The 27,913-nt window shown below is 38.3% G+C and overlaps 1 protein-coding gene across 3 annotated transcripts; it reads left to right on the top strand.

Moving 5' to 3' along the window:
- Window positions 1-26,479, top strand: LOC690045 (killer cell lectin-like receptor, subfamily A, member 17). 3 transcript variants are annotated; one of them, XM_039108385.2, is made up of 8 exons: window positions 4-420; window positions 2,086-2,254; window positions 4,381-4,470; window positions 5,316-5,537; window positions 6,593-6,735; window positions 10,457-10,560; window positions 25,987-26,142; window positions 26,222-26,479. In XM_039108385.2, the coding sequence occupies exons 1-7, from the start codon at window positions 319-321 to the stop codon at window positions 26,120-26,122; spliced, it is 966 nt and encodes a 321-aa protein (XP_038964313.1). In that variant the 5' UTR covers window positions 4-318; the 3' UTR covers window positions 26,123-26,142; window positions 26,222-26,479. The 3 variants fall into 3 exon arrangements, with proteins under 3 accessions (XP_038964314.1, XP_038964313.1, NP_001165559.1); XM_039108386.2 differs by lacking the exon at window positions 4,381-4,470 and having other exon boundaries at window positions 1-420; NM_001172088.1 differs by lacking the exon at window positions 4-420 and having other exon boundaries at window positions 2,143-2,254.
- The last annotated feature ends 1,434 nt before the right edge of the window (window positions 26,480-27,913 follow it).

Below are 27,913 nucleotides of genomic sequence, written 5' to 3'. Positions count from 1 at the left end.
AAGTAAGTTTAAAAGTAGTAACATGAGACAAAATTTCTGACAGTGCATTTGAAATCTAAGCACAGAGCAGCTTCAGTCCCCCTTTTTCCTATTGTTTTGCTAAGGACACTGGTTTTGCTCTCTCTGCAGTTTACATCTTCTCAGTCTTCCAATGTTAATTATTGACATTTATTTTGCAACAGCACAATATGTTGCTTCTTTGCTTTACTCTCAGAGTTGGCTTTCATTAAACAATTTCCTCTTTTCGCTTTGGTCAAGAGGAGGGGCAGAAAGTCATGAGGTTGAGTATCACTGAGAGAAAAGTTAGTTTTGCCTTTCATGTGGGAGCCTCTTTGTGGATATAGACCAGGAAAGGTCAACTCTGCTTCCAATTGGGAGACCAATACCTTCCAACAGAATCACTTCGGTATAGAGACACAGGTAAAAATACCTGCTTTTATTGTTTTCCTAACAATGATCAAATATTTTTTTAGAAAATTTCCCATGGCTTGACACGAAAATAGGATTGATGAAGAAACCCTGCTGTCCTGCTGTTTCTGTTAGATCAGGTTAACTCCAACAGCATGTGAAAATTGTTTTTCTGCACTGGTTATTTTCTTTCACGGTATGATGTGAACTTTATTGTGTGCTAAGAAGTTAAGATAGAGGGATCTATGGAGTTATTTTCTCATTAACTGTGTCAAATGTGTATATATTATCCATCTGACAAATGTCATGATAGGACCAAGATGAGATGGATCAGTTTGTAAAGGTACTTGATAAACAAACTTGATCAAATACTTGAATTTAATCCTTGGAACTAGCATTAAGGTGGAGTGAGAGAACTCACTTTGTAAAGTTGGCTTCTGGACAGATGAACCTTGTCTCAGCCAGCTCCACCCTAGAGACAATAATAAAAAATAACAATTTGGAAAGAGAATTGTTTACTGAAAGGTTTTTCTTTTTTCTAGTCAAAAAAGTAAGGGAACAGGTAAACCACCCCAGAAAACTTCATAAATTAAAAACAAGGGAAGAATGGTGTAATGTGTGCAGTGTGTTATCTTTATTATCTGCTGGCTCACATCTAAGTTATTAAAGTAAAGGTAAAGTTGGTTACCAATACTTACTATTTACTAATGCATTGATATCTATTATCAGATTGTATTTTTCATGGGCATTAGCTCATGTATGTTGCATAGTAACAAAATTTATTTTCGTATGTCCTCCTCTTGCCACCTCATGTATGAGTATATTCTATGTGAGATGGTTGTGTACATATAATGCTTTGAGATTAAACTTCATATTGTATCCTCTATGCTTCTCTCTGTTGCTCTCATACCCACCCAGCTATGTCCCCCTTTTTACTTTTCTTGTTGCTGCAGTTACTAGAGACTACATAGGATTTCTGAAGACTTTGAGCCCGGAGCCTCAGATGAGACACAATATTTAGTTTTGTCTTTTTGGGTTTGGATTATCCCACTCAGTAGGATCTTTTCTGGTTGAATCCAGGTCCAAGCATAGAGAAGAATATGAAGATTATGGTTAGATGGAGAAGTTGTACATCTCAGCTCTTTGGGGATTCAATCCAAGAGATATTTATATGCCTTGGATCACCTGAACAATTAACTTTCAAATATTCCTTTGAAAGTGTTGTCTAGGAAACTCTGAGAGACATGTATAAATAAAAAGACTGTAAAAACATTTAATGTTTATGTGTTTGTAACAAAGCAACATTTTTAATTTATTCCTAATGCTTTGACTCATTTTTTAATAGTTTGTTTAAAAGATTTTTAATGATTTTCAGTGGTACCCATTTTACCTAACATTTTATGTGCTGAATATTTAGAACAAAGTGACTGCCTCAATATTATAATTACTTAGTAAATTTTTAATTCTTTATAATGTTTCTTAACAAAAATTGCTGTGTACATAAGAAGTAAAAACAAATTTAACAGAAATTTGCAAAGAGTTCTAATCTGTAATTGGGGTCATTCCATGACAGCATGTTTGGATAATTAAGTGAATTAGACCCCACCCTTTGCAAGCCATCTGTATCATCAAATCCAGGTACCATACCAAAAACGAATTATGTCAACTTCTTTTTAGGAAATCTCTCAAGGCCTCCATTTTAACTTAAAACCTACTTTATACATCACTCCCAAAATGAGTGAGGAGGAGATCACTTACTCAACTGTGAGATTTAAAATATCTTCAGAAGTACAGAACCAAGTGAGGCCTAAGGAGCCTCAAAGGACCAGAGAAGCTGTCCACAGAGGTAAGTGTTTTAAATGTCTAAAATTACTTGATTTTTATGCATCTTAAAAATTTAACAATTTAAAAATATCCTACTGGTTTCTATTGAAATTCATAATTTTCGAAAACATCTGGGCTTGATTATGCACAAGGGTAGAAGGGAATCAGAAGTATTAGTTGGAGGGTAATCAAGTACAAAATTGTTCAAAACTAAGTTTAAAGTATAAAGCAGTCAAGTTTTAAAATTAAAAAAAGAAAGAATTGTACATTACTTCTACCCTTTAGTTGTTAGCCAGTTACAAAATAAATCAATTGAGGAGAATAGAACAATGGGAATCTGTGAGAAAAAAAATCCATAGAAACAAGAAGTGAGAAGAAAGAAGTACAAAACGTGGATGTTTCAGTCCTTCTTCAAAAGGGGGAACAAAATACTCACAGGAGGAAATATAGGGACAAAGTGTGGAGTCGAGACTGAAGGAAAGGAGACCCAGAGACTGCGCCACCTGGAGAACGATGCCATATGCAGCCACCAAAACCAGTAATTATTGCTGATCCCAAGAAGTGGTTGCTGACAGGAGTCTGATATGGATGTCTCCTGAGAGGGTCTGCCAGGGACTTACTGATACAGATAAGGATGCTTACTGCTAACCATCAGACTGAGAATTGGAAACCCAATGGAAGAGTTAGAAAAATGACTGAAGAGCTGAAGCACTTTGCAACCCAATAGTAAAAACAACAATATCAACCAATCAGACCACCCCCAAGCTCCCATGGACTAAACCGCCAATCAAGAGTACACATGGAGAGACCCATGTCTTTAGCTGCATGTGTAGCAGAGGACAGCATTGTCTGGGCATCAATAGGAGGAGAAGTCCTTGGTACTGTGAAGGCACATTTCCCCAGAGGAGGGGAATGCCAGGGTACTGAGGTGGGAGTGTGTGAGTGGGAGGGAGAGCATCCTCACAGAAGCAGGGGAAGAAGGATGGAAGGGAGGGGTGGGAAAGGGGATAACATTTGAAATAAAATATCCAATAAAAATAAAAATAAAAAAATGTGAGAAACCATAAGATTTTTGTTTTTGTTATGTAGTGTAGTGAAGAAAAATTCTGAAAACTTTAAAACTAACAGACAAACTAGAATCTGAAAAAGAGTAAAGTTTCTAGAGAAACAAAATGCTACAGAAATGAAGCTTATGCAATAGAAACAATGCTTTAGTTCTTGAGGAAAGTGTTTTAATTATAAATACCCCAACGTGTCTAATACAACATGCAACAAAAGTTGTCTGTCAGCTGAGGAAATCTTCAAATGAAGGTCGCAGATGAAGGGAGAATGAATGAGAGGATTAGTGGCTGTGGGAATGACTAAACCCTGTGAGTTCCTGAAATGTCAAAGAAATCAAAGAATAATTACATTTATTAATGAAAAAGCAGGAACATCAAACATCACTTTTATTGTGTGGGTTTTTTTGTTTTGTTTTGTTTTTTAGTTTTTTACACACTGTTACATCGGTTCCATGCTGAGTTTGTTTTCTCTTTTGATGTAGTGGTAACCAGAAGCATGACTTTCAGATTCTGAGTACCTTAGATTCAACAAAATGTTTAGTATTTTATAGAGCAAAATCAAATTTATACAGAAAAAGAGATAGTTGACTTATATGCCCTTTCAAGGATGAGGATGTATAAAGATCAGGTCCAGAACAGCTGTGGTTCCCTACCAGTTCTCAGGAACATCCATCCATCTTTCATTCCTCTCCACCCTCATTTATCTTTCTTGCTCCAGTTGGTTATCTTGTACTGCGATTGTATCTATGTCTCCAATTCCTTCTCTAGAATGCACTTTTGTTCCTGGAGAACCAGGTGAGGGTACATGTGTGTCATGCAGCTATTTTTAGTTTGAGTTGGGAGGATTCATCATACAAGGCTAAAGCAGAAATGAGTTCAGAATTTTGTGAATCTTCAAACACTTGGTATTTCTTCAGTGGGTGTATTTTAGGTAGAAATCTCCAATTTTGAGAGCATATGTACTGCCTGTTTCTATCATCGACGAGCATAATTTCCCCTTGTTTTCATGTTATACAAAACTATAATTAATATTGAGATGTGCACTTTTAATGGTGTTGATTTTCTTGCTTTGTTTTGTTGATTTAAGAGAGTTCAGTCCCCTGGCAGATCATTGTGATAGCTCTTGGAATCCTCTGTTCCGTTCTGCTGGTAACTGTTGCAGTATTGTTGACCTACAGTGAGTAATTGAAGTACATATTTTTTGAACTTCTGCCTAAAATATAGCTTTGGACAGGGATGATGCAGTTATACACTCTATCCATTGTCCTGCCTACAATTAGGAGATGACTCAGAACCTACGGAATTTAATAACTTTTCCTGACACTCTGCAGTTCTCTGTTCTCTTTCATACCTTATCTGTCAGCTCTGAGGCTGTTAGGAGCTGCCCTACTCTTTCTCACTCTTGGTCATATTCCTTTTGAGGACTTTGTAGTAGTCTACCTTCTGAGCTCAGGTGACGTTAATGTTATGGAAAAATATTGTAAGACACAGTTGTGCAAAGAACTTAGGACATTCTTTTCATTTTCTTTAATGTATATTGAGGTTGTGGTTAAGTAAAAAGTCTTCATCAGTACAGAGATATTAAAGGATAAACTTCATTTACAGAGAAAATCACTTCCAGGCTGTGTTAAAACATGTATATATTTTGCATTCCATATACTCTTATAACAGGTGCCCCATTTATTAAATTTTTTTAGTTCAAATTTTCATGGTGCATTAAGAAGTAGCTGAATATTTTAATTAGGTATTTATTTGTAAATTTGTGCTAAAACCTGAAGTGATTGAAAGTTATTCCCACTATAATTTTATTCAGCTGTATTATTTATTTTATACTCAACTATAGAGAAAAATTGATGTATATGTTTCAATAGTGAGTCAATAGAAAGGTTAATTTGTAAATGTTACGGACCCATGAAAAGAATAATACGTGTTGTCTGTCAACATAAAGCTTTTTCTCTAATTTTAAAGTTTAATATGTACTGCTTATGGGCATTTTTGATGTTTCATCTGTGACTAATCTAGTTTTTCAGTATACTCATGCAAAGCATGAACTGCCGGAGGAAACTCTAAGCCGCATCAATAACGGCAGCACCATGCAAAGTGACATCGACTTAAAGGAAGAAATGCTAAGAAATATGTCTATAAATTGTAGTCAAGGCAATGATCTTCTGCAATCTCTAAACAGAGAACCAAAAAGATGGTACAGCAAAATATACACTGTTAAACCTTCCTCTCAGCACACAGGTATGTAGCGGGTAAGGACCATGAATACAGAATTGCATTATCACCTCTTGTTTCTTTTATGGAAGCTTTGAGGTCTAACCTTCAGCTTAAGATGCTGGTGATGACTTGGTAAATCATTTGAGGGTGCCATATTTTATGCAGGTACCTGCAACTCAGAAATCCCTGTTTGAGTTAGCAGAATCTTATAGTATCTAGAAGTCAGTGAGTCTTTGACACTTCTACTAGGCATGGAATTATCAATCACCAACATAATCTTTAGAACAGACTATCAACATCAAAATCTCCCTTGTATGTCTTTCATTTCTTTCAAGCAAAGAGAATTTAACAAAGACATGGCACGCTGCTAAGTTCATAGTACTGTGCAGACCAGTGTGGTCACAATGCATTACAGCAGATCTAGAATTCTTTCATCAGTTTAACTTCCTCAGAATAACAAGTTCTCATTTCCTGCCCTCTGCCTCCTGGTATCTTATAAGGCACTGTTTCATAGAACTGGCCTGATTTAGAAACCTAATCTGATTAGAATCTTAAAGTATGGTCCTAGACCTGGTGTGTTTCTCTTTATTCACCATCTTCAAGTTCATCCATGTTTGTCACATAGGTCAGCATCTCTCTCTTGGGTTTCATGTGAGACATGATATCATTGCATAGTACAGGTTGACTTGGATCTCAAAGTGTATCCAAGGTTGGCCTGGAAGTCATTACTTAGCCTAGGATGACCCCTCCCTGTCTCTCTCTTTGGAGTACTCAGGTTATAGGCATGTTATCATGCCCAGCCAATGCATTTCCCTTTAAAGGATTAATATTATTCTTTTCTCTACTGAATCATACATGATTGACACAGGAAATGTTTCTATATCTCTAGTGTTATCAACAATGTTGCATAACTCATGGGTGTGCAGGGGTCTCTGGGCATTATATAATCTCATTTTCTGAAACCTGGGAGATTTTACCCCATCCCCTCTTTCTTTCTTTCAACACATTAATTAATATTGTGTTCCAATAACACAAAACCAGAAAACAATGAATTTAACCATTTAACTTCACTTTCACAGGCAAAAATGTTGAAATATACTGGTTCTGCTATGGTATAAAATGTTATTATTTCATCCTGGACCAAAAAACCTGGATCCAATGTAAACAAGCCTGCCAGAAGTTCAGATTATCCCTTCTGAAGATAGATGATGACGATGAACTGGTACTGTAGACACTTGCCCATTTATTCTGTGAGATTTTGTCTCTAGCCCTAAATAATGAGATACTAAATGCATACTTTTTAATTTGCATATGATTTTCCTGTAATATGAACAAAACTTTGGGACAAGGGTCTGTTAGTGGGAGACTCATTACTACAGATACACTTGTGTCTTTCAGTCTATTCTCTTTCTCAGGAGCCAAAAGAGAGTCCCTCAGAAAGCATGCCTTTTCCTGATTAAGTTTAAAACTTTGGTAGAGTACACCCTCTGACTGAGAGTTATTTTTCTCCATAGAGTTCTAAATTAACTCCTTTTGTCTAATGTTTGCTCTTTGGAACTGAAAGTGAGACTTCCTGAGATGAGAAATCAGATGCCAAAAGGGAAAGTAACTGACCTCTGTTCCTATCTGAAATATGAGATGATATGAAAAATGTGTAATTAAGTGGTTGACCAGTTAGGTCCATGGTGATTTTCACTGAAACTGTCCCTACCTTTACCGAACAGTATTCTTATGTTTTATAATCCCAATATCTGGCATTTCCTGTTTTAATTATTACTAATGAAATCTCATTGAAGTCTGTATTTTTCTAGAGAAATGATGGCAGGCTCACCTTGAAAACATTGTTATTTATAACACATTATGGTATTTATATATCAATTTAATATATGTTTAAATAATAACATAAAAGAATGTTTAATTACAAATAATAGAGTAAGTATCCATTTGATACACTTAACGGAAACCATTTTTTTTAATTTTTATTATTTTTGGTTAGTAGTAGTAGTAGTAGTAGTAGTAGTTGTTGTTGTTGTTGTGGTTGTTGTTGTGTAGCAGAAGCAGCAGCAGCAGGAGGAGGAGCAGGAGCAAAAATATTTTACCCCCCTAATTTTTTTCAAACCCTGGCACATCGAGACTGCATGTTGGGCGGCAGGCTATGAAAGGTACCCTAATACCTGTTTGAGATAGATCATATCCTTTGAAAGCCTCAATGGAACAGCAGGCAAATTCCCAGTCTCCCAGATCAAGGCCTCACTTGACCCCTATAGAGAGATTTGAGACAGACTGCTCACATAGGGCAATGCTCCAAGCCCCTACACCATAGGTAAGGACATGACCACAGGTCACGTAGGTTCAAGACAGATCAGTCATAGAAATAGTACCATGTCCCTGAATATGTAGACGAGGTCTTCCCAAACTCTCAGGAGAAACCAATAGGAAGTACCTGCTGTCACACACTGACCCATCCAAAAACTGTATTTAAGAATCATGTTAAGGATTAAAAGTGTGCAGGAATTATTCCATTGTTTGCGAACTTCTGTCATAAGAGCTGAAACAATGCCTCTTGGGGAAGAGATCTGCTCTCTCGAAATTGCCACCAAAAGCCCTCTTGCATCATTCGCCAACTTTTCAGTCTGCTGCTGGCTCAGCCCAGCCTAAGCAACCAAAGTGGCAGCAGCAAAAAGGAGAAGGACTGGCAGAAGGAGTGGTGAAAGCTGTGCCCCCTCCCTACCTGAGTTCTCTCCCTGCTTGGCCCAAACCCATGAACATAGGCCAGGCAAGAGATCACTGTGGGGAGCACCAGGTGCCCAGAGCCCCCCAACTCCATGAAGCTCGGTGCATCCTCTTCCACTGAGTTCTGACAAAGCAGCTCAGTTAGAATATAACTCATATGCAGGCAACAGCTTTTGTCTGCTGCAGTTGTTCAGATACTAAAAGAAGACAAATCTGCATATATGCTGGGAAGCCAAGGTACAGCTCCATATATGTTATTTTTGTTGTTGTTGTTGTTGTTGTTGTTGTTGTTGTTGTTTTGGTGTTTTGTTTTGTTTTGTTTTGTTTTTCGGAGCTGGAGACCAAACCCAGGGCCTTGCGCTTGCTAGGCAAGCGCTCTACCACTGAGCTAAATCTCCAACCCCTATATGTTATTTCTTTAGTGGTCTGTCTCTGAGATTCCCAAGAGTCCAGGTTAGTTGTTACTCTTGGTCTTATTGTGGAGTTCCTATCCCATTAAGGGACCACAATCCATCCTTCTATTCTTCCATAAGGGTCCCCAAGCTCCATCCATGGTTTGGCTTTGGGTACCTGTGTATGCATGACTAAGCTGCTTGGTAGAGGCTCACAGAAGTCAGCATGCTAGACTCCTGTCTGCAAGCATAACTGAGTATCATTAATAGGGTCATGGATTGAAGCTTTTCCATAAGGTGGGTCTCAATTTGAGCCAGTTATTTGTTGCCTGCTCCCTCAGTCTTACTCCATCTCCAAATCCTGCATTTCTTACAAACAGGAAGAACTTGTTTCAAAAGTTTGGTCAGTTTGTTGATGTTGCTATTGCTCCCCAAGGATTCTTTCCTGGCCATAGGAGGTGGTCTCACCAGTCTACATAGTGTCACAGCTAAGGACATCACTACTGATTATTGTGTGCCTCTCCTATCACTGATCACCACGTTCCAGAAGATGGTCCCTACCGACCTCCTCAGCAATTGCAGAATTCCATTAATTTTCATGATCATCAGGCCATCCCCCCATGCTTCCCCACACCGGAGGAAACTCCACTCCCCTCATGAGTACCTCTCCTACTCAGTTCCCTCCCTCTCTTCATTTGCTTTTCATAACCATTACATTCCTCCTTTCAAGTGAGACTCAAGAATTCTTGCTTGTGCCCCTTTTATCTGTCCAGACTACTTGAGTCTGTGGCATGTAGCACAGACATTCTCTTTTTTATGACTAATGTTCACTTACAAGTTAAAACATACCACAAATGCCTTTTTGGGACTTGGACACCTCACTCAGGATGATATTCTCAAGTTCCATCCATTTGCCTGCAATATGGGTGTCTTTGTATTTCACAGCTGACTACTATTGCATTGTGCAGATATACCACAGATCTTGTAAATTCTTCAATTTAGAGACATCTAAGAAGTTTCCAGTTTCTGGATATTATGAATAAAACTGTTATGAACATAATTGAGCAAGTGTCTTTGTGGAATGATGGAGCACTTTTTGGGTATATGTCCAGGAGTGGCATAGCTTGTTCTTGAATTAGAATTATTACCACTTTTCTGATAAATCACCAAATTTATTTCTAAAGACATTGTACAAGTTTGCACTCTCACCAGCATTGGAGGAGTGTTCCTCTTACTTCATAACCTTCTTAGCATGTGCTATCACTTGAGTTTTTAATATTAACCTTTTCTATTTGTGTAAAATGAGGTCTTGGAGTTGTTCTAATTTGCATTTCTCTGGTTGCTAAAGACTTTGAACATACATTTATGTGCTTTATGACTATTTAAGTTTCCTACATTAAGAATTTTGTAGTTAGTTCAGGCATAGATAAAGCATTACAAGAAATTGTTACATCAGTCAAAAAATGCTAAATCTAAAAGTATTATCATTAAATCTGCCTTAAATAAGAAGATTGTGAATTCAAGTCCCGTCATGGTTACTTAGTGAGACGTGGTTTAAGAAACATACTCACACAGCATGCCATGATACTATTATCTCAGAACACTTGAAGGTTTTATTTCAAATAACTTACAGAACTGACATAGTTTTGATTTAAATGTGCTATTGTGGGAAGTCCTTTCCAAAATGAACATGGTGGGACTGATGGATGCGAGAAGAGGACAGCAGAGAATGACACTGGGATGCTGGAAAATTTTCTTTCTTGTCCTTTCATCAAACCTACAGAAAATTCATCATAGGGCATGTTGTTTCTTTTACAGAAGTTCCTTCAGCTCCAGGTTCTTTCAGACAGTTACTGGATTGGATTGTCATATTATAAAACAAAAAAGGAATGGTCATGGATTGATAATGGCCAATCTGAACTGTGAGTTTCTAAACTCTTAAGACTAACACTGGTGTGGGAACTGGGAGGTTTGTGTGTAAAGACTTCTATCTCTTTTCACATGCCTTTCCTCATTTTCTATTAGCTCACAGTTAAGGACAAGTTGCATAAGGCAGTCTCTGAGAAAGTGTTACAGAGGGAAGTTGTATGTTCATGGAACTGACCAAAAGTGGCTTAAAAATGCATACATCTCAGGAATGTTTCTTGTAGAATAAGAAAGGCATTAGAAAGTCAACAACTAATAATGGGGTGGAGTGACCAGTTTATCATGACAGATATATTGAGCCTGAGTCATTCAGACATTCATGTGACATTTCTTTTTGTTTGCAGCTTATATAATTTTTGGTTATATATAAATACAATACACATTTTATATACTTATATATGTAGGCCTGTCATCTACTTAAGGTGTTTTGAAAATCCCTAGGTGTTTGTTTATTTATAATCTGCTAGAAAACTCTTCCGTGATTATCTTTATTAGTAATATGCCTTTTCTTGAATATCATATTTACATCCAATAATATATGAACATATCAAACCTTATCACCCCCTAAAAGCTGAAACATGCATCATACTAACTCATGTCTTCAAGTTAACTGTCTATAAGTGCATGGCTTTCTGCAATCCACTGGAACAATGACTAAACTCTCAACAAAGAGTTATATCTCTCTTTTCATGTAGCTGTCACCTAAGAATAATGATTTCTTAAGAAGAAATAAATTTGCAGAAATTTCTTCTTGTTCAGAAGCCTGAATTTCACTGAGCTTTTTCCCTTCTCTGGTTCTTTTTTTTCTGTTTTTTTTTTTTTTTCTGTTTTTTTTTTCTGTGTCCTCTTCTCTACTCTCCCCTGAAATTTGCTGGTGATATGGAGGCATAAAAGTTGACACAGCTGTCTCCTTTGGTGTTCAGCACATATACACGTCTCCTATGCACTGTGACAAATTCTGCCACTCTGCGTGGACTGAAACCCACTACATAAAGAAGGTTCCCCGCCTTAGAGAAGCGTTTCAGCTTTATGAGTTCCCATTTGTTGACTGTTCAGCTTATAGCATGAGTCACTTGTGTTCTTTTCAGCAAAACTTGCCCTCTGCCCATGTGTTTCAGGCCCTTGTCTCCTTTCTCTTCTACTAGATTTAGCATACCTTTTTTTTTTATGTAGAACACCTTGATCCACTTGGACTTGATCTTTGGACAAGGTGATAAGAATTAATCGATTTGAATTCTTCTACATGCTGTCCCGCACTTGACCCAGTACCATTTGTAGAAAATGCTGCCTTTTTCCACTGCATGGTTTTAACTTCTTGGTCAAAGTTGAAGTGACCATAGTCTGGTTTATTTCTGGGACTTCAATTCTATTACATTGATCTATGTGCCTTTCTCTGTACCAATAGCACGCTATGTAGTTTTTTATTTTTGGTTATTTTTTTTATCAGTATTACTCTGTAATACAGCATGAGATCTGAGACGGTGATTCCCCCAGAACTTCCTTGATTATTGGGAATAGTTTTTGCTACATTTTTTAAAATTCCAAATGAATTTAAGAATTTCTCATTATATCTCTGTGAAGAATTGAATTGGGGTTTTGATGAGGATTGCATTGAATCTGTAGATTTGTTTTGGTAAGATGGCCATTTTTACTATGTTAATCCTGCTGATGCATCAGCATGGGAGATTGTTCCATCTTCTGAGGAATTCTTTAATTTTTTTCTTCAGAGACTTGAGGTACTTGTCATATAAATCATTCACTTCCCTCGTTAGACTCATGTCAAGATTTTTTCAAATTATTTGAAACTATTGTGTAGGGTGTTTTTCCATATTTTTTCTCAGTCTTTATATCCTTTCAGTATATCCTTTCAGTAGAGGAAGACTATTAATTTGATAGAATTTATTTTATATGATTAATGAATACTGTGAAGGATGTTGTTTGTATAATTTCTTTCTCTGCCCATTTATCCTTTCAGTAGGGGTAGGCTACTCATTAGTTAGAGTCAATTTATAACCAGGCACTTTGCAGAAGGTTTTCAACAAATGTAGGAGTTCTCTGGTAGAATTGTTGGGGTCTCTTATGTAAACTATTATATTATCTGCAAAGAGTGATATCTTGACTTCCTCCTTCCCAATTTTTATTCCCTTGATTTACTTTTGTTATCTAATTGCTCTGGCTAGAACTTGGAGTACTAAATCACAACTGATAGATTAGGAAAATATCTTTATCAGGCCTACAACAGATGGAGTGCTAATATTTAAATGTACAGAAACCTCAAAAGATAGACTGCAAAGAACCTAGTAACCCTACTAAAATGGGATTCAGAAGTAAACAAAGAATTTTAAGTGAGGAATCTTGAATGGCCAGGAAGCACCTAAAGAAATGTTCAACATCCTTAGTCATTAGGGAAAGCAAGTCAAATTATCCTGAGTTTCCACCTCACACTAATAACAATGAGTAAGATCAAGAACAAATTTGACAGCAGATGCTGATGAGGATGTAGAGAAAGAGGAGCACTCCGTTTCTGGTGGGACTGCAAGCTGGTAAAACCACTATGGAAATCAAGCTGGCAGTTCCTCAGAAAACTGGAAATAGTTGTAACTGAAGACCCAGCTATACCACTCCAATTTTGACATATACCCAAAATTGGTCAAAAATATAAGAAGGACACAGGCTCCACTATGTTTATGGCAGCCTTATTTATAATTGCCAGAAGCTCAAATCAATCCAGTTGTCCCTTAAAGAAAAATGGATACTGAAAATGTGTTTCATTTACACAATTGAGTACTACTCCACTACCAAAAATGATGACTTCATGAAATTCATAGGCAAATGGATGGAAGTAGAAAATATCGTCCTGAGTGAGGTAACCCAATTCCAAAAATCACATACGGTATGCACTCTCAGATAAGTAGATATTAGCCAAAACCTCAAATTACCCAAGATACAATCCGTAGACCACATGAAGCTCAAGAAAAAAATATGACCAAAGTGTGGATGCTTCACTCTCCTTCTTAAAAGTGGGGACAAAAATATTCATAGGAGTATATATGGAGAAAAACTTTGGATCAAAGGCTGAAGAAATGCCTATTCTGAGACAGTCTCACCAGGGGAACTAGCTTATGTGTGTGTATGTGTGTGTGTGTGTGTGTGTGTGTATATATATATATATATATATATATATATATATATATATATATATATATTCATGGAAGTCAAGCTGGAAGTTCCTCAGAAAACCATATATATATATATATATATATATATATATATATATGTGTGTGTGTGTGTGTGTGTGTGTGTGTGTGTATATATATGTATATACAGCCACTAAAGCTAGACAATATTGATGAAGCCTACAAGTGCATGTGGAAAGGAGCCTGCTATAGCTGCCTCCTGAGAGACTCAGCCAGAACATGACAAATACAGAGGCAAATGGTACCAGAAAACTATTAAAGTGACAATGAGGTCCCTGTTGGAGGAATTAGAGAAAGGATTGAAAGAGCTGAAGGGGCTTGCAACACCATAAGAACAACAATACCAAACAACCAGGGTTTGTAGGGATTAAACCACAACCCAAAGACTACACATGGACAGAACAATGGCTCCAGCAGCATATGTAGCAGAGGATGGCCATGTTAGGCACCAATGGGAGGAGAAGCCTTTTGTTTTACCAAGGCTGGAACTCCCAGTATAGGGGAATGTCAGGGAGAAGAGGTAGGAATGAGGGTGGTTTTGGAGGGTGAAGATCCTTAAAGAACGGGAGAGGGATGGAATAGGGGGTTCATTGATGGGAAACCAGGAAAGGGAATAACATTTGAAATGTAAATAAAAGATATCCAATAATAATAAAAAAGAGGGAACACCTAGGTGTTTATGTTTCAACCTATATAGAATGGGGTACAAAATAATCATAGGAAGTAGAGTGATGAAGGGACCTGGGAGGAAGATAGAAAGGGGATATCAAATGGGGATAGGATCAAGTACTGGAAAAAACAGGACATATATACAGAATGTCAGGAAATTGAATAGAAATATGTAGCAGTGGGGAATGGGGAACTACAGGTGATGACTAGAAAGTCTCAGATGCCAGGGAAACCAGAGGTACCCAGGACCCAATGGGTATGACTCTGGATGAATATACCACAAAGGGGACATATAACCTATAACAACCACCTCCAGTAGATAGGCATGGCCCCTAGTTGAGGTGTGGGGCTACCCACCAGTCTCAAAAATTTTTACCCAGAATGTTCCTTTGCAAAGGAAAGACAGGTTCAAAAGTTGGAAAGAGGCTAAATGAAAGGCCATCCAGAGACTATCCCACCTAAGGATACATCCCCATTTGCAGACACCAAAACTTGATACTATTGCTGATGCCAAGAAGCGCTTGCTATAAGAGTCTAGTATGACTGTTCCCTGAGAGTTTCTACTATCACATGACCAAGACAGATTCAGATACTCATAGCCAACCATTTTACTGAGCCCATGGACCCCAATTAAAAAGCTAGGGGAAGAATCAAAGGAGATGAGGGCAATTATAACCCCATAAGAAGATCAATATCAACTAAGTGGAGCATGTAGAACTCCCAGAGACTAAACCACCAACCAGAGAGTGTACATGGAAGGATCCATGGTTCCAGATATATAGGTATCAGAGGATGGCTTTATCTGACATCAGAGGGAGGGGAGTCCTTTGTTCCTGTGGAGGCTTGATGCCCCAGCATAGGGAGATGCTAGAGAGGTGAGGCTGGGATTGGTAAGTAGGTGGAGGAGCAACCTCCTGTAGGTGAAATGAAGGGTGTTATAGCAGATGGGATGCGGGATTGTGGTCGGGTAACACAGAAGCAGGATATCATTTGAAATGTAAATGTATAATATCACAAAGAAAAAAGGAAAAAAAGATTCATCCCTGATGTAGTTGAGAGCAGCACAGGTTTAGGCCATAGCTATAAATGCTAAGAACACATTTTAACCACTGAGTACTTAGCAGAGCAATTGGACCAAATGGTCTCTGACCACCCTCAATCTCAGGCTTTGGAGTTGGATTACAGCATCAGACATTATTCCCTCTTATAATAAAGGACCTAGTTCCAATAAGAAAGCATAAATTTATCATAAAACATATCTTGTTTAACAGGTCAGCATTGTAGCATGCAGGGTCCAGTGCAGAATAGGTCTACTCATACCTTTTCTCCTCTACAACCTGGAAAAAACAGTTTCTAGCACTTTAAAAGCCAGCCTAGAGGAAGATATTTCTATATTGGTTGGGATTGACTTCTCTATGTGTTGGTGTCAAAGTGTGAAGTATCTTCAGTAATAGGGCCTTTCCGTGTAGTTATGATGGATAACCAAGTGGAGGAGCAGTAACCTGTATTGTGTAGGAGACCCTTGTCATGTCCCAGACCAGTAAGTAATTCCTCTTGAAGTATCCTTTGCTTTGCACTGGGTTCTTTTTAAAGACTCAGATCTTCTTTTGTTTGGGTTCTCTGCCCACAGAATGCTCCCTGTTGTTCCCCATCTCACTACCCTCCAAAGTCATACTATTACATTCTCCCCAAAACAGCAACAAGAATTAAGGGGGAAATAAAATCAATCAAGAGACCAAAATACACAAAAATCACAATAAGACAAAAAAGTTATCCCTCCTCTAAACAAAAACAAACACACAAACAACACACCAAATACACACACACACACACACACACACACACACACACACACACACAAAACTCCAAACCACCAAGGAGTAATGGAATCTGCTTTGCGTTGATCATAAATGAAATTACTATCTTGTGAGTTTTTATAAGGAGCTTTACATATCCTTAGTTTTGGTTAATCCATCCTTTACTCTCTCATGTCCCTTATTTTCAATCCTCATCCAGCTCTGTACTTGAATTCTTCACCTTCTGCCTTCAAATTATATATTTATCATTTTTTATGATTGTCGATTTCTTAGAAATACAAATTTTCAGAAATAACCTCATAATTCTTTATAACTTTGCTACATAGATATGTGTTGAGTTGCTTTCTATATAATATAAAAATAAATGGAATTTTTGTTATTTTGTTCATATTTTGAGATAATGTATAGTCTCAAAGTGCGGCAGTCCTTGAACTCCTGATCCTCTTAGCTCCATCTGTCAGGTATTTGGGATATAGACAGGCATGCCCAGCCTGTCTTTTATCTCTTGAAAGATGTCAGTTATACTTATTCATGTCCTAGCGATAATCCCAGTGTCTGTACTCTTGTGGTTTTCATGTTCTATTTCTGTTATCTTCTATTCATGATGTCATTTTCTTTGCGGTACTCACTGGGTTTCTTTGCCAATAGCTTTAGAAACAGTCTGAGGCATCTGCATTGATAATTTTCCTAGGAATCTTTCATTCAGTGCCTGGGAACTTGGCAGGTCTATCTCACTTTGATTCTAAATGTGACCCTGTCAGTGTGGACAGCTACAGTCTAAACTTTCTGGAAAATATCTTCCTCTCTTTACTGGAAGGACATTCTTAAGCAGACTGTAACAGAAGTGGCTGGAGGACAGACATCTTTACAAGATGTATTAATATGTTCTAATCACAGATACTATTAATACTGTTATTTATTTGGATTGTCCATATGAAGTATTATTTCACACAGTGTATTCCTAGTCTTCCTCTCTCTATCTCCCAAACTCTGAGATTTCTGGTATTTGATGTTATGATTGGCCATAGGATTTGTAAATTTCCTTATAGCCTCTAGCATCATATAGAGTCAGAGATGGGCAGGTGGTAAAATTTAGAGTGAAGTACCAGAGGGAGATAACAGTCCTGTATTCAACTGAACAGAGCTTTTTTGACCTCGACTATGCTACAAAACTGTTCCCTGGTGATGACATATTTACTAGGCCCAGACCTGAAGTTTGAGTAGGGGAGGACAATAGTCAGAATGTTCCTGCAGCCACCACCAGCATTTTCTTCTGTGGGAGGACATAGAACCTTGCCCATCTGTTACAATGACATCTTCTAATGACCACAGTAAGCAGCTGTGAGCTTAACTTGTGTTCTTGTATACAGATCTAGGAGTTCATCACTATGAAAGTAAACATAAGAGCTCATGATGCAGCGTATGTGTTTCATGTGTATCTGTGATTATTTAGCGGGTTTGGATCCTTCTCCTTTTTGCCCATATTCAATACACATCCTTCACTGATTGTACCCAAATGAAATCTCATGACTGGCTAATGCGTATTCTCACTTCTACTCTATCTTACATCCCTGTCTGTTGTTTATGGCTACCTTGAATTCATTTATCTTCTTTTTCTGTTCCTACAGTAAATCTAAATACTCTGTTTCTCCCTGGATTAAATCTAAGGTTGAAGAAAGGTGACCAGACACTAACAATTTAGTCTGTTGCCATTTTTTCCCCAAAGTGCTTGGGGAATGGCTTTCTCTGTCTGATATTTTTGTCATAAACTTTTTTCCTAGGATAGTCTAGATAAAATTCACTGTATTTTCCCAACATGCCTTGAACTCCTGAACTTCATGCAGTAATTTTTTAGAATTAAATGACCATTTCACATAGATCCTCTATTTTTCTTTCCCTGCCAGGCTCTGCTTATCCTCTGAAGTGTCAGCTGAAGCCTAAGCCTGTAGGGATCTGCTTCCTGACTGTGCATCAAGTGGGGTTTTAATTATTACTTAATATTTGATTAGGACCTTGTTCTATAGCCATGTCTAACCTGGGTTAAAGTCTTCCTTATTCAGCCACCCAAATGATGAGATTAGTGACCTGCCTCACTTTTCATAATGTCATAATGGTTTTATATATTTTAGTCTATATTAAAGTATGTTTTCCTAAGAATGTAGTTGTGCCACTTAATACACCATCTAAGTTATTTCTTTCCAACTATGTGAGCTGATATCAGAACTCGGATTGTCAGTTTGTGTGAGCCATGTTACTGGCCCAAGAAGTTTTTATGAATTCAAAGAAAATTAACAGTTTTATTGATGCACTTTTGATTAAGTAGATATTGTGTACACTTTGGTTAATAAACCTTGTTTTCAAATACCTTGGCCTAAGTCAATATGCTTTATACTTAAATAATTTCCCATTTTATTTATTTTTTTTTGTTTTCTATTGATTTATCTGTAATAGAATCATTATCTAAGAGAGAGGCTGTGCATTTTCCGGTGTCACGGATATAAATAATGATGACTGTGGTAAAGCCACTCCATATCTGTGCAAATAGAGTACATCAATTTCCGGATTTGGTGTGAGAAGGGAAGGAAAGATAAAAGTGAAATATTTTGTTATATTTGTTGACTTCCTGTAATGATTTGGGACTACTTGTGGATCAAATTTTTAACCACAGTTCTTAGGCCATCACACAAATAGGGTGATGGACTGGAAAGGGAAGAAATATTCTTTGGAAATATGACTTAAAATGGTAAAGGCCATTTTTCTTCCTGTTATGTAGAGCAGCATTGAAGTTCCTTGGTTGGGTACACATATCTGCATCTGATAATTTCAGCAGCTTCTTGGGTTTCTTAGAGGGCATTCATGATAGTTCCCCTTTTGTGAATGCCCCATAGCCTTGATAATGGTGTCAGATCTTGCAGCCTGCCCTAAAGCTGGATGCCATTTAGGGCCTGTCTCTGGCCCTTCTTTTCTTCAGGCTCTGCCCCATTTCCATTCCTGCATTTCTTTCAGATAGGGTCAAAGGTTTGTCTGTGGCATAGCAACCCCACCCATTCGTCACTTGATGCCCTGTCTCTCTGCTGTAGGTTGGCTCTACAAGTTCCTGCCCCTGCCCCCCGTAGGGCATTTTTTCAAGGGTATGCCCTTTGAGTTCCAAGAGTCTCTCACTTCCCTGCTCTCTGGAATATTCTACAGGTTTCTCCCAACCTCCCTCCAGTGGAGGTTGCCAGTTTTCATTCTTACTGCTGGCCCTCAGGGCTTCAGTCCTTTTCCCCCACCCAATACTGGATCATGTTCCCCTCTTCCCCCTACCCAATACCTTTTACATCTCCTGTCCTTCCCTCTCTCCCCGTCTTGTGGTTGTTTTCTTCTCCCTCCTATGTGGGACTAAGTTGTCCTCACTTGGGCCCTTGAGTTCACTATACTTTCTGAGTTCTGTTAACTGTATCTTGGGGTTTTTTTTTTGGCTAATATCCAGTTATTAGTGAGAACATACCATGCATCTTCTTTGGGTCTGAGTTACCTCACTCAGGATGATATTTTCTAGTTCCATCCATTTGCAAACAATTCTCAGGATGTCCTTGTTCTTAATAGCTGATTAGTATTCCATTGTGTAATTAAACCATATTTTCTATATCCATTCTTCTGTCCTGGGACATCTGGGTTGTTTCCAGATACTTCCTAATGCAAATAAGGCCACTATAAACACAGTGGAACATGTGCACTGTGGCATAATAGGGCATCTTTTGGTACATACCTAAGAGTATTATTTCTGGGTCTTTGGGTAGGTCTATTTCCAATTTTCTTAGGAACCTCCAAATTGATTTCCAGAGTGGGTGTACCAGTTTGGAATCCCACCAGGAGTGAAGGAGTGTTCCTTTTTCTCCATATTCTGGCCAACATGTATTGTCCCCTGATGTTTTGATCTTATCCATTCTGACTAGTATAAGGTGGAATCTCAGGGTCATTTTGATTTGCATTCCAGTGATCACTAAGAAGTTTAAACATTTCTTTTTTTTTTAATTAAGTTGAGTATTTCTTATTTACATTTCGAATGTTATTCCCTTTCCCGGTTTCCCTGCAAACATCCCTCCCCCTCCCCTTCCTTATGGGTGTTCCCCTCCCCACCCTCCCCCAATTGCCGCCCTCCCCGCAACAATCACATTCACTGGGGGTTCAGTCTTACCAGGACCAAGGGCTTCCCCTTCCACTGGTGCTCTTACTAGGATATTCGTTGCTACCTATGAGGTCAGAGTCCAGGGTCAGTCCATGTATAGTCTTTAGGTAGTGGCTTAGTCCCTGGAAGCTCTAGTTGCTTGGCATTGTTGTTCATAAGGGGTCTCGAGCCCCTTCAAGCTCTTCCAGTTCTTTCTCTGATTCCTTCAACGGGGGTCCTATTCTCAGTTCAGTGGTTTGCTGCTGGCATTCACCTCTGTATTTGATGTATTCTGGCTGTGTCTCTCAGGAGCGATCTACATCCGGCTCCTTTCAGCCTGCACTTCTTTGCTTCATCCATCTTGTCTAATTGGATGGCTGTATATGTATGGGCCACATGTGGGGCAGGCTCTGAATGGGTGTTCCTTCTGTCTCTGCTTTAATCTTTGCCTCTCTATTCCCTGCCAAGGGTATTCTTGTTCCCCCATTTAAAGAAGGAGTGAAGCATTCACATGTTGATCATCCGTCTTGAGTTTCATGTGTTGTGTGCATCTAGGGCAATTCAAGCATTTGGGCTAATAGCCACTTATAAATGAATGCATACGATGTGCATTTTTCTGTGATTGGGTTACCTCACTCAGGATGATATTTTCCAGTTCCAACCATTTGTCTATGAATTTCATAAAGGCATTGTTTTTGATGGCTGAATAATATTCCATTGTGTAGATGTACCACATTTTCTGTATCCATTCCTCTGTTGAAGGGCATCTGGGTTCTTTCCAGCTTCTGGCTATTATAAATAAGTCTGCTATGAACATAGGGGAGCACGTGTCTTTTTTTATATGTTGGGGCATCTTGTGAGTATATGCCCAAGAGAGGTACAGCTGGATCCTAAGGTAGTTCAATGTCCAATTAACTTCCACATATACGTGGGCGTTCTTCCCTTATTTTTATTGAAGGCCAGTTTTAGGCCATGGTGGTCTGATAGGACTCATGGGCTTATTTCGATCTTTCTGTACCTCTTGAGGCCCATTTTTTGACCAATTATATGGTCAATTTTGGAGAAAGTACCATGAGGAGCTGAGAAGAATGTATATCTTTTTGCTTTATGATAGAATGTTCTATAAATATCTGTTAAATCCATTTGGTTCATGACTTCTCTTAGTCTGTCTACATCTCTGTTTAATTTCTGTTTCCATGATCTGTCCATTGATGAGAGTGGGGTGTTGAAATCTCCTACTATTATTGTATGAGATGCAGTGTGTGTTTTGAGCTTTAGTAACGTTTCTTTTATGTAGGTAGGTGCCCTTGTATGTGGGGCATAGATATTTAGGATTGAGAGTTCATTTTGTTGGATTTTTCCTTTGATGAATATGAAGCATCCTTCCTTATCTTTTTTGATGACTTTTAGTTGAAAATTGATTTTATTTGATATTAGAATGGCTACTCCAACTTGCCTCTTCCGACCATTTCCTTGGAAAGTTTATTTCCAGGCTTTCACTCTGAGGTAGTGTCTGTCTTTGTCTCTGAGTTGTGTTTCCTGTAGGCAGCAGAATGCAGGGTCCTCATTGCATATCCAGTTTGTTAATCTATGTCTTTTTATTGGGAAGTTGAGACCATTGATGTTGAGAGATATTAAGGAATAGTGATTATTGCTTCCTGTTATATTCATATTTGGATGTGAGGTTATGTTTCTGTGCTTTACTTCTCTTTGTTTTGTTGCCAAGACGATTAGTTTCCTGCTTTTTCTAGGGTGTAGCTTGCCTCCTTATGTTGGGATTTACCATTTATTATCCTTTGTAGCGCTGGATTTGTAGAAAGATATTGTGTAAATTTGGTTTTGTCATGGAATATCTTCGTTTCTCCATCTATGTTAATTGACAGTTTTGCAGGAAAGAGTAACCTGGTCTGGAATTTGTGTTCTCCTAGGATCTGTTTTACATCTGTCCGGGATCTTCTGGCTTTCATAGTCTCTGGTGAAAAGTCTGGTGTGATTCTGATAGGTCTGCCTTTATATGTTACTTGGCCTTTTTCCCTTACTGCTTTTAATATTCTTTCTTTATTTTGTGCATTTGGTGTTTTGGCTATTATGTGTCAGGAGGTGTTTCTTTTCTGGTCCAATCTATTTGGAGTTCTGTAGGCTTCTTGTATGCCTATGGGTATCCATATTTTTAGATTAGGGACGTTTTCTTCTATGATTTTGTTGAAGATATTTACTGGTCCTTTGAGCTGGGAGTCTTCACTCTCTTCTGTACCTATTATCCTTAGGTTTGATCTTCTCATTGAGTCCTGGATTTCCTGTATGTTTTGGACCAGTAGCTTTTTCTGCTTTCCATTATCTTTGACTGTTGAGTCAATGATTTCTATGGAATCTTCTGCTCCTGAGATTCTCTCTTCTATCTCTTGTATTCTGTTGGTGATGCTTGTATCTACGGCTCCTTGTCTCTTATTTTGGTTTTCTATATCCAGGGTTGTTTCCATGTGTTCTTTCTTGATTGCTTCTATTTCCATTTTTAACTCTTTCAATTGTTTGGTAGTGTTTTCCTGGAATTCTTTCAGGGATTTTTGTGATTCCTCTCTATAAGCTTCTACTTGTTTATTAATGTTTTCCTGATTCTTTCAGGGATTTTTGTGATTCCTCTCTGTAGGCTTCTACTTGTTTATTTATGTTTTCCTATGTTTCTCTAAGGGAGTTCTTTACGTCTTTCTTGAAGTCCTCCAGCATCATGATCAGATATGATTTTGAAACTAGATCTTGCTTTTCTGGTGTGTTTGGATATTCCGTGTTTGCTTTGGTGGATGAATTGGGCTCCGATGATGCCATGTAGTCTTGGTTTCTGTTGCTTGGGTTCCTGCACTTGCCTCTCGCCATGAGATTATCTCTAGTGTTACTTTTTTCTGCTATTTCTTACAGTGGCTAGACTGTCCTATAAGCCTGTGTGTCAGGAGTGCTGTAGACCTCTTTTCCTGTTTTCTTTCAGCCAGTGATGAGGACAGAGTGTTCTGCTTTCGGGTGTGTAGTTTTTCCTATCTACAGGTCTTCAGCTGTTCCTGTGGGCCTGTGTCTTGAGTTCACCAGGCAGGTCACTTACAGCAGAAAAGTTGTTCTTACCTGCGGTCCCGAGGCTCAAGTTTGCTCGTGGGGTGTTGCTTATGAGCTCTCCTCGGCGGCAGCAACCAGGAAGATCTGTGCCGCCCTTTCTGGGAGCTTCCGTGCACCAGGGTTCCAGATGGTGTTTGGTGTTTTCCTCTGGAGTCAGAGATGTGGGCCGAGTGTAGACTCTTCTGGTTTCCCAGGCGTGTCTGCCTCTCTGAAGGTTTAGCTCTCCCTCCCACAGGATTTGGGTGCAGAGATCTGTTTATCCGGTCGGTCTCTTCAGGTTCCTGCGGTGTCCGAGATATTGATTCTTAGAATCTGTATATCAGGGCCTGTAATGGGAGATATTGCCTTGTAAAATCTTCAGTTCTCTGTAATCTTCTCTCAGGAATGTCTATGCAGAGCTGTGAACGTTTGCACTGGCGACTGCTGCCCGGCCCCTCTGAACATTTCTTTAGGTGCTTCTCAGCAATCTGAGATTTCTCTGCTGTCAATTCTCGGTTTAGTTTTATATCCCATTTGTTGATTGTTTTTTTTTTTTCTTTTTTGGTGGTTACTCAGGATTGTTTTTAGTCACATTTCCCTGATGACTGTCACCAAACCCAGTCACTATTGGGGATGCCAAGAGGTGCAAGCTAATAGGAGTCTGATATAGCTTTCTCAAGGTAGACTCTGCCACAGAGTCTGACTAATACAGAGGCAGATGCTCACAGCCAACCATTGGACTGAGAACAGGTTTCCCAATGGAGGAGATAGAGAAAGGAATGAGATAGATGAGGGGGGTTGCAACCCAATAGGAAGAACAACAATATCAACTAGCATGACCACTCAGAGTTTCCAGGCACTACGCTACCAACCATATGGGTACACATGGAGCGACCCATAGCTCCATCTGCAAATGTAGCAGAGGATTGTATTGTTGGGCATCAATGGAGGAAGAGGCCCTTGATCCTATGAAGGCTCAATGCTCCAGTACAGGGGAATGCCAGGGATGGTCAGCAGGAGGGAGTGGTTGTGTGGGTGAAGGTACACCCTTATGGAGGTAGGGTGTGGAGGGATTGGATAGTGGATTTCCAGAGGGGAAACCAGGAATGGGGATTAATATTTGAAATGTAAATATAGAAAATAACCAATAAAAGAAAAAAATGAAAAAATAAAACATGAAATAAAAAATGAAATCTCAGCCCATGTAGTTTCAGTGGGTTTCATGCTCTTTCTCTCCTTCTTTGAGACTCAGTAACCCTAACTAAGCTCAAGCTCCCTATGTGTGAAAGGCTTTCCTTGAATCTTAAATCTTTCACTTGCATCTTCCAAATACTGGAACTACAATTGTTTCTCAATAGACCTGGCTGGATTTAATGTTAAGAATCTCAGTTTTGAGTGCATTTTTTTCATCTTTATTAACTTGGGTATTTCTTATTTACATTTCGATTGTTATTCCCTTTCCTGGTTTCTAGGCCAAAATCCCCCTAACCCCTCCCCCTCCCCTTTTCTATGGGAGTTCCCCTCCCCATCCTCCCCCCATTAACACCCTTCCCCCAATAATCATGTTCACTGGGAGTTCAGTCTTGGCAGGACCAAGGGCTTCCCCTTCCACTGGTGCTCTTACTAGGCTATTCATTGCTACTTAGGAGGTTGGAGCCCAGGGAGTACATTCTTTAGTTAATTACTTCTTAGGGGAAACACTAGCTTCAGTGATGTCCTGACCATCTAAGTTTGTTCCAATTCCTGCTAACAAGTCGGGTTGAGTAGAAATCTGATTTCCATTAGTTTATACAAGAGAATACTAATGATTAATTATTAAATAATTCATTTTTAAATTATGTTTTGCTACATAGCCCAAGCTGTTCCAGAACTCACAGCCCTCTTTTAGTGGTAGTTATCTCTGTTTTCTACCTTATTATTTTATTTAGCTGCATTATATTAAACAGAAGGGTAGTTGTGGTCTCTGATATACCATCCTGCAGAAATCAGAGTTGTGTTGCATATAGGCAGTTCATTAGATTACCATGTTTCCATGAAGTCTCAGCTTCATTAATTATGAGGTCAGCAGGAGGAAAGGAAAACAGTCTTTTAAAAAAAGATTCAAGCCCTCATGTGATTGTATGTCAAATCTCTTTCACTTTAAAACATAAACATATAACTTCTTGTCCTTTGTGACAAGAGCATCTGTTTTACTATTATCCTAGCATTTTTATTGACCAAGATATTGATGTGAAAGGAAGTTTATCATAAAATAATTCTTTGGAAATATTGAAAATCCATTTTACCTGCTGACCAAAAAATTGTGAGTCTGAAATAAGACGGAAACTTTTTGTGTGATAAGGAAACCATTTCCTTTCATGAGCTTAAAAAAAAAGACATTTTGGTGGTGAACTTATGATTAATAGTTCTATATTCCATATACTTTGGCAAATAGAATTTTAAAAAACATGACTATTTCAGGAAATGTTAAAAATTAAGCAGTGGCCAATTGTTGTTTTTGTTCTTTAGTTCCTTGAACCTAAAGAAATACAATGTAAAGGATGGAGACTGTATGTTCTTATCTAAAATAAGACTAGAAAATGCTAAGTGCATGAACCCCTACCCATGTATTTGTCAGAAGAGACTGGATAAATTCCCTGATTGACTCTCCAACAAGAGATAAAGGTAAAAACGGAATGTGCTGATCCTCATTTGTTTCCTCTAATAATGTGTGACTGCTTTCAGACAGGTGTTTTGTTCACAGGATTTAGTCTGCTGTGCAAACAGCGAGATGAGCTGGAAGAGTGTGGGAATGTTCTCTGGAATCTGATGTGGCAGAGCAGAGGCTTCTTCCATCCTGGTGAAGACAGGACACATTTTCTCTGGTGCATGGACATGGTTTGCTTCAAAGTCTCCAGGACTCTGCTCTTTCTGATTTCTTAAACTCTTATACGATTAAATTAAATCCCAATAACCAACCTGAGTATTTATTTATAATTACAATAAATCCTGTTAATTGAAACTGGCCTGGTGGATCAAGAGTTAAGGATCATCTATAGCTACACACTGAATACGAGGACAGTTCAGATTACATGAGACCCTGTTTGAAAACAAAACATAAAAATAAAAACAAAAATTTTCCTGACCCCAGTCCCCCAAACAAACAAACAAACAAACAAAAAACTGAAAACCTTCTTGGCATAATTGTCAATGTTCATTTAAGAATCCTACATGTGACTTTGTGCAAGGGGTGAGGAGGGACTCTGAGAAGTGAAGGAGAAAATGGAATGGGGGAAGGATTTTTGTGGAGTCTCTGGGAGTTGAGGAAGTGTTGATATTGGGATGTGTAAAGTGAATAAATAAAATAAATAAAATAATTTTAAAAAGTCAGTACAATTACGGGATAGAATATAGTTGTATGTTTTATTTTTTATATGTTAGCTGATACTATTTTGTTTGAATTTGATTTTTTTTTCATCTAGAAGTTTTTCTATTTGTTACAAACATTTCTTTTGCTCATAAAATATAATTTTAAGTTTGGTGAACATTTGCAAGCATAGGCCAAGGAACTGCTGAATATCTTACCTAAGGCAGCAGTTTTCCCACCCACTCACTTTAATCCATCTATCATGAGTTGTGGCCTTGTACAAATGATGGTAATAATTGAAGTTTGTGAGATTTAGTGGCTTATACTATGACCTTGGCAAATAGGAGGTTACAACGTGATTAATGAAATATAAATAAAGCAAGAGCCTACATCATAGAACCAAAAAAAAAAAAAAAAAAACAAATAAAATCAAGACATATGTATTCCTCAATATTTTCTAGGGATTACACTTTGTATTATACAACACACACAAATGACCAATCTCGACACTTAGTTTTATTACAATAACTTATTCTAATCTAGGATCTGTGTACCTATCCAATGACCGGATAATGTTACTCTAGGTATTTTCTCCACGTTCAGGATCCTGTTCACTCAGTTATGGTGTCATTTTACTGTTCTTTTCTCCTGAGAAATTTTTTTATGTTTATTGTTGTTTCATTTTGTTGGTGATTTTTGCTCATTTGCTTGTTTGTTTGTTTGGGCTTTTCTTTGTTTGTTCGGAGATATCTCTGTGTGCTACCCTAGCTGTCTTGACTCTCTCTCTCTCTCTCTCTAGAACAGGCAGACTTTGAACTCAGAGATTCATTTGCCTCTGCCTCCTGAGTAATGAGATAAATGCGGCGATATGGTTTTGATATTTTTACCTTGATATTTTGAAAATCATCTTCTGGAGGGAGACTGTGTATATAAAAAAATACACCCACTATAGGTCATGAGAATTGTATATAACACACACACACACACACACACACACACACACACACACGAGTGTGCACCTTGGATCATGCTGTATAGACAAGGCTGCCCTCAAACTCAAAGAGATTTCCTTTTCCTCCTATATGCTGG

This window comes from Rattus norvegicus, chromosome 4, assembly GCF_036323735.1.
Source record: "Rattus norvegicus strain BN/NHsdMcwi chromosome 4, GRCr8, whole genome shotgun sequence".
Taxonomy (NCBI): Eukaryota; Metazoa; Chordata; class Mammalia; order Rodentia; family Muridae; genus Rattus; species Rattus norvegicus.
This window is presented reverse-complemented; position numbering and strand designations above follow the sequence as displayed.